Source organism: Rhincodon typus, chromosome 31 (assembly GCF_021869965.1).
Source record: "Rhincodon typus isolate 14 chromosome 31, sRhiTyp1.1, whole genome shotgun sequence".
Lineage (NCBI taxonomy): Eukaryota > Metazoa > Chordata > Chondrichthyes > Orectolobiformes > Rhincodontidae > Rhincodon > Rhincodon typus.
In genome coordinates, this window is record NC_063362.1 from 3,254,426 (window position 1) to 3,261,651 (window position 7,226).

A 7,226-nucleotide genomic window follows, 5' to 3' on the forward strand; every position below is an offset into this window, starting at 1 on the left:
AAGTTTAGAGCTTTATTGGTGCAGTGAGGGGTGTCATCCTCCTACCTCCTCATCAAGAACCATCCCAGGATGAAACTTAGAGGGAGGACATTGTGGACTTGTAAAACATATACGCTCCATAAAATGGTTAATATTTAATATTAATAATATTTAAAATCCTATTTGTGGTTGCAGGGTAGAAAAAACAAAAGATGCTTGTGCAGTACATGGGGGCTTTATTATTATGATGCTGTGCATTGAACGTGACAGTAACTAGTCTGTAATGGCAAATTAATGTGTTTTACCATTGCCATTTTATTCTTTCTTCCATTTATTCTGTCTTCCAACTGATCCAGATGAACCTGCGCAAGCGGGACCTTCCACAGAAAGCCCTGAGACATCAATGGAACAAGTGAGGAGGAAAAACAAGGCAGAGAGAAGGAGGAGGAGGCTAGCTGCCCTCCAGTCGAAAGAGGAGCCAACTATTGAAGAGGCCTGAGCATTGCAGTGTCTGTGCTGCATTTCAAAATGGTACTGGGGAAAGAGGGATCACTTGACCACAACGAACTTTCTTCCGAGGACCAAACCCTCCCTTCCAACTCCTGGCCCCTCTGGCTCTGTGTGACCTATGCGTCTCCTCCCTCGAGCTAAAGGGCACGCTGCTAAGAAACTCATAGTCTGTATCTGAACTACTTGGTGTAGAGACTCCCTTCCTATCATCACTGTGGGTGCACATAAGCCTTATGGACTGCAGCAGGTCAAGAAGGTAGTTCACCACCACCTCATCAAAAGCAAATAGGGATGGGCAAAAATGCTTATACCCAATGAATGAGTACATTAAAAAAGGACACTTCTAAGAAATGAGGGAAATGTATACTGATCCCCTGTAACATGGACAAGATGCAGCACCTGGCTTAAGAATAGCTGTGTGGAGGACCATGGAATCCAAGAACAAGAAACAGGATGAGTGAAGAGCATTGCGGGTACCCGTGACCTGCTGGTACGTTGACCACAACATGATGCTTCTCAATCATTTAAGGGGCCAAAAACTGGACCTCCTTTGCTAGCTTGTTAACTTGTCTGCCAAAGTACAATGGAACTGTAACTGATGTCCATCTCTCCTTCACTGCAGCACCAAATGCTGTGCGGACAATCCAGGGCCATGATGGACATGTTGATTGATAGAAAGGCATCAGTTCAGAAGGGCACATTGTTAAACTTCCAGGTTTAGTGCCAAATGCTGTTTTTTTTAAGGAGATGGATGCTTACAGTGATTCTCCGATGATGTAGCCAGCAGCTACAGGGATTATTGCCCGGAACCTAACTCCCTGATCCAAATGCAAAGGCTGAGCTATTGGCACAGGGTTTATGGATGTGGAGGAGCAAGCAATACGAAAATGCATAGTTCTTAATTCTTATTTGCATTAATTTCTCAAGTACTGTTTTTTGACCTGTTGCATTAAATAAAAACTCAATTTAAAATCTCAGTCATCTTTCCTTTTTTACCCCAACAGTGTACAAATTATTCAGCAGAAATACGTGGAATTTTCTTGTCCACCTCTATTTAGAAGGTCCAGTTGTTAGGAGCTGGTGCGTGTGGTGGAGGCTGTTTATAGTGTGTGTGGGGCTGGGTGGGGGAATGAAGCTCAGGAGGATGGAACATCTGGCAGCTGTCATTGTTCAAATACTTCAGCACAAGTTGTTCTGAAGCTGCCCTGGCCTCTACAGCCATGTCTTTCTCCAGAGACATGAGGCTTTGAGATCTTCCAGATGACTCATGATTTGAGCACCCTATAAGGCTGAATGGCCTGTTTTACTCATGTCAACTATTGGCATATAATTCCATTATCCCCTCCATCAGTTGTCAGGATGTAATCTGGCATGATCTGTCCTCTAAAATCATCCACCCACTCGTCAGGCTCTGGTGAATAAGTCATGGGCTCTGGTGAATAAGTCATGGATGTTGGAGTCATGAAGAAAGTCAGGACCATCACTACTTTTCCTTTTTTTTTTGTTTTTGATTTGTAACTGTGAGCTAACGTTGAGAATTGAACTTTGGACTTTGAGCAGCTGCTTGTTCTAACAAAGAACAAACTAATATTTATTTATGGCCTGGAAAGTTTTGTTTTATTCACTCATGGGATGTGGGTATCACCAGTTGGGCCAGCATCTGTTGCCTATCCCTCGTTGCCCATGAGAAGGTGGTGGTGAGCTCCTTCTTGAACTACTGCACATGCTGCAGGTTGACCCACAATGCCCACAGAGAGGGAATTCCAGGATTTTGACCCTGCAATAATGAAGGAACGGCGTTATGTTTCCAAGTCGTCAGGATGATGAGTGACTTGGGCAAGACTTTGCAGATGGTGGTGTTCTCAGGTATCTGCTGCCCTTGTCCTTCCAGATGGAAGTGGTTATGGGTTTGGAAGGTGCTGTCTCAGGATATTTGGTGAATTTCTGCAGTGCATCTTGTAGATAGTACACACTGCTGCTACTGGGCGGTAGTGAGATCATATGTTGTGGATGTGACACCAGTCCAGTGGGCTGCTTTGTCCTGGATGGTGCCAAGCTTCTTCGTATTGTTGGAGCTGCATGCATCCAGGCAAGTGGGGAGAGTTCCATCACACTCCTGACTTGTATCTTGTAGACGATGGACAGGCTTGGGGAGTCAGGGGGTGAGGTATTCGCCACAGTGTTCTTTGCCACTGAGCTGCTTTTGTAGCCACTATGTTTATGTGGTGAGTCCAGTTGAGTTTCTGCTCAATGGTAAACTCCAGAATGTTGATGGTGGGCAATTCAGTGATGGTAACACCATTGAATGTCAAGGGTGGTGGTTAGATTGTCTCTGATTGAAGATTATCGTTGCATATTATTAGAATTCTGAGAGCATTATACACATTTCAGCACCTGAGATGAATTATGCTGAAATTGTCCTCAAAGGAATAGTCTTTGTGAATCATGTTATCATATTCCTAATCGTAAGGATATACCAGTGTCCTGCTCTTGTTTTTAGTAACAGTCCCACACAACTCTCTCCTATCTGCAAACCACAATGCCATTATCTCTCCTGCCTGTGGGACAGGACATACCTAGGGTTGGTGATGGTGTTGTCTAGGGCATTGTTAGTAAGGCATGATGCTGTGAGCGTGATTACATCAGGCTGCTGCTTGACTAGTTTGTGGGACAGTTTTCCCAGTTTTGACATCTGCCCCCAAATGTTTGATGCTTGTAAGGAGAATTTTGCAGGGTCAACAGGATTAAATTTGGGGTCAATAGATGTTAAGCTGGAAAAGCACAGCAGGTCAGACAGCATCCGAGGAGCAGGAAAGTCAATGTTTCGGGCCAAAACCCTTCATGAGTGTCCTGGTAGTCGAATTGTTGCTGGACTAGTAATCAAGAAACTTTGTTAATGTCCTAGGGACCCAGATTCCAATCCCACCACAGCAAACGGTGGAATTTGAATCCAATAAAACCTGGAATTGAACATTTAATAATGACCGTGAAACTATTGTCGTAAAAACCCATCTAGTCTGGTAAAGAAGGTTTACATGTGACTCCAGAACCACAGCACTGTAGTTGACTCTTAACTGTCCTTTAAAATGGCCTAGCAAATTATTCAATTGTGTCAACTACTAAAAAGCTTCAAAAAGGAGAAAAACTGGATAAACCACCAGCACAAGCTAAGGCACTAGAAACAACAGTGCCAAATTTAATCCTGGAGGCAATAAGGACTGCAGATGCTGGAAGCCAGGGTCAATAGATGTGAGGCTGGAAAAGCACAGCAGGTCAGACAGCATCTGAGGAACAGGACCATTTTCTGTGGTGGGATTGGAATCTGGGTCCCTGGGACATTAACAAAGTTTCTTGATTACTAGTCCGGCAACAACTGGGCTGACAAGTGGCAAGTGACATTCGCACCACACAAATGCCAGGCTATGACCATCACCAATAAGAGACAATCAGTCCACTGCTCTTTGACATTCAATGGTGTTACCATCACTGAATCCCCCATTATCAACATCCTGGGGGTTACCATTGACCAGAAACTCAACTGGACTCACCACATTAACAGAGTGGCTACAAGAGCAGGCCAGAAGCTGGGAATACTGCAGTGAGTAACTCACCTCCTGACTCCTCAAAGCCTATCCACCATCTACAAGGCACAAGTCAGGAGTGTGATGGAATACTCCCCAATTGCCTGGATGAGTGCAGCCCCAACAATACTCAAGAAGCTTGACACCATCCAGCACAAAGCAGCCCACTTGATTGGAACTGCATCAACAAGTATTCACTCCCTCCACCACCGACACTCAGTAGCAGCAGTGTGTACTATCTACAAGATGCTCTGCAGAAATTCACCAAAGATCCTCAGACAGCACCTTCCAAACCCACAACCACTTCCATGTAGAAGGACAAGGGCAGCAGACCTATGGGAACACCACCACATCCAAGTTCCCCTCCAAGTCACTCACCATCCTGACTTGGAAATATATCGCCATTCCTTCACTGTTGCTGGGTCAAAATTCTGGAATTCCCTCCCTAATATCATTGTGGGTCAACCCACAGCAGGAGGACCGCAGTGGTTCAAAAAGGCAGCTCACCACCACCTTCTCAAGGGCAACTAGGGATGGGCAAGAAATGCTGGCCAGCCAGCAACGCCCACATCCCACAAATGAATTAAAAAGAAATTGACTACGTTGTCACCTCCCTTATATGTGTATTTATGAACTATATGTGTAAGTGGTTAAGGCTTAATGCACTGCTTGGGACTGTGCTAGAGGCAGGTTTAATCAAAATATTTGAAAGGGAGTTAGATAGTTATCTGCAAGCGAAGAATGTGCAGGTTTACAGGGAGAAGGCAGAGGAATGGCTTTAGGTAAATTGCTCATTCAGAGAGCCAGTGCAGACAAGATGGGCTTTCAAATAGTCAGTACTGGCATGGAATCATACAATGGTTACAATCTAGAATGAGGCTATCAGGCCCATTGCATTGTGTTGGCTCTGTCATGTTTATGCCTTCTCAGGTAGCCCTACACATTCATTCTTTTTAGTTAAGAATCCAATTTCCCCCTTATTATGTTTGGGGCTCTTTTGCCTTTTGTTTTACATCTATATCTTCTGGTTCTCAATCCTTCTCCCAATGTGAGCAGGTTTTCCTCAACTATGGTATTCAAACCTCAATGCAGTCTTCACAGGTTACTGAGGTAGTTTGCCAGGAGTATTGATTTCCCCTTAGAGGTAAGTACATGTTTTAAACATTACCCAATGTGCATCAATGAGGAGATTTATATTGTTAACATTTTTGCAATGCAGTGAATTATATTTGAGTTAGTTGTTTTGTGAAAAAGTAATGAAAAATGCAGAAAGCAGCAAAGTTAAACAAATAAAAGGAGACTTCATTAGACAACAGATTCACAGAAGGTTTAAGAGCACTCCTGAGACCATCATTTGGAAGAGGAGCTTCTTCCTCTGAACTTGAAACCTCCTCTATTATTTGTGATCAATTGCAAAGAAGTTGCAAAATTTGGAAATACTGATACAAAATCAGGACAGTATTGAAAACAAAGTGTGAAATCAGGACAATTCAGAAGTTTTTAAAAAATTTATTGATGGAATGTGGGTGTCACTGGCCAGACAAGCATTTATTACCCATCCCTAATTGGCCAGAGGGCAGTTAAGTATTAACTACATTGCTGTGGGTCTGGAGTCACATGTAGGCCAGACCAGATAAGGATAGCAGTTTTCTTCCTTCAGGACATTAGTGAACCAGATGAATTTTCCCCCAAAAATTGGCAATGGTTTCATAGCCATCATTAGACTCCTAATTCCAGATATTCATTGAATTGAAATTCCACCGTCTGCCATGACAGGATTTGAATCCAGGTCCCAGAACATTACTGGAGTCTCTAGATTAATGGTCTCACGATAATACCACTAGGCCATCACCTACTCTACTGTACAGTTGCATAGAAATAAACCATGATCTTTAAGCAATTTTTTTCCTGGTAAAAATATTCATTTATATGTATTAGATTCACAAAATTAATTTGCCATTGGTGCAACTCATTCATTATCAAGAGGCAAAGAAAGGAAATAATATAGTGTAACAGAACGGCAGCATGATGATGAGCAGGGCAGGGGTCTGAACAGGGAGCACCAGACATGAAGAGTTTGTTTTCTATGTTTGTGTTGTTTTTCTCTGCCATTTCCTGAAATCCATTTTTCCATCATACACTGAAAATATCTGGGAAGAATTATGTTATTTTGCTAAAATTTGAAGTGTGATTCTGTGTCCTTGTTTCCAGTTCAGAGGCCATTCTCAGAGTTAGAAATAGAGTTAGAATCAATCCCAACACTTGCTATTATTAAAATTAGCTCCCTCTCGAATTGGAATTGTAAAATTACAGATGAAAACAACTGGGAAGTTCTGACAGCATCTGTGGAGAGAGAAACATTTAATGTTTCAAGTCCAATGTAACTTCTTCGGAATTGTGACATTACCCCTACAGTCGATTAGTTCTGCATCAAATGCTTCCTTTTTCATGTAATAATTGCTAAAGCATCTTTTTAACAATGTAGTTCTACTATTTGCTCGGATTTATTTCTTGCTAACTTTTGGGCTTAAACTGCTACGTCTGCTCTGCATTTCAATTTGACCTTGGAACATTTTGCATTGCCACAGCAGGAAGGTTATAATTTTTATCATTTATTGTTATTTGTTATTTTAAAACAATTACAAAGTACCAGTAGTCATTATTGTAAAATATTGCACCATGTTGGTGTTTTGGAATTGTAACCATAAGCGTCCTAGCTTTGGTTTAAGTATGAAGTGTACGTTCTTGTTGATTTCGTTAAAGAAACCCAAAAGATTTTGATTGGTTGAACAATGTTGTGAAATGTCCAGTTTAATGAAACTGATGTCGTTGCCTATGACGCAGGGCACAAACGTTATAGTACAGAGCTTCAGCGAGGACTCAAGTATCTGTGGAAGTTCCTTTGGCAGGTCAATCATACTGCTGGACACAATACAGAAAGAAGATTGACTCCCATTCCGATTGTGAACATTTCTGATATTATTATGGTCAGTGTTTCTCCAGCTTCTTTGCTTGTTCCTTTTCTCTAAATCCACTTGTCTACATGCTTTTCTGCCTCTCTTCTGTGTGTAAAACATATTAATTCTCCTAATTAAGTTTCTTTGTGAATTTTGTGGCATCTCTCATCTCTTTTTCTCCCCACAACCTTCAGACTTT

General features: G+C 42.1%; 1 protein-coding gene across 1 annotated transcript in view; it reads left to right on the forward strand.

The window, feature by feature from the left end:
* LOC109918474 (putative uncharacterized protein DDB_G0271982) overlaps positions 1–1,466 on the forward strand; it is a 51,879-nt gene extending 50,413 nt beyond the window's left edge. Inside the window, exon 5 of the mRNA XM_048615049.1 lies at positions 336–1,466. Coding sequence (XP_048471006.1) covers positions 336–478 — 143 coding nt within the window. The 3' untranslated portion in view covers positions 479–1,466. The remainder of the gene's footprint in view (positions 1–335) is intronic.
* Positions 1,467–7,226: the final 5,760 nt, after the last annotated feature.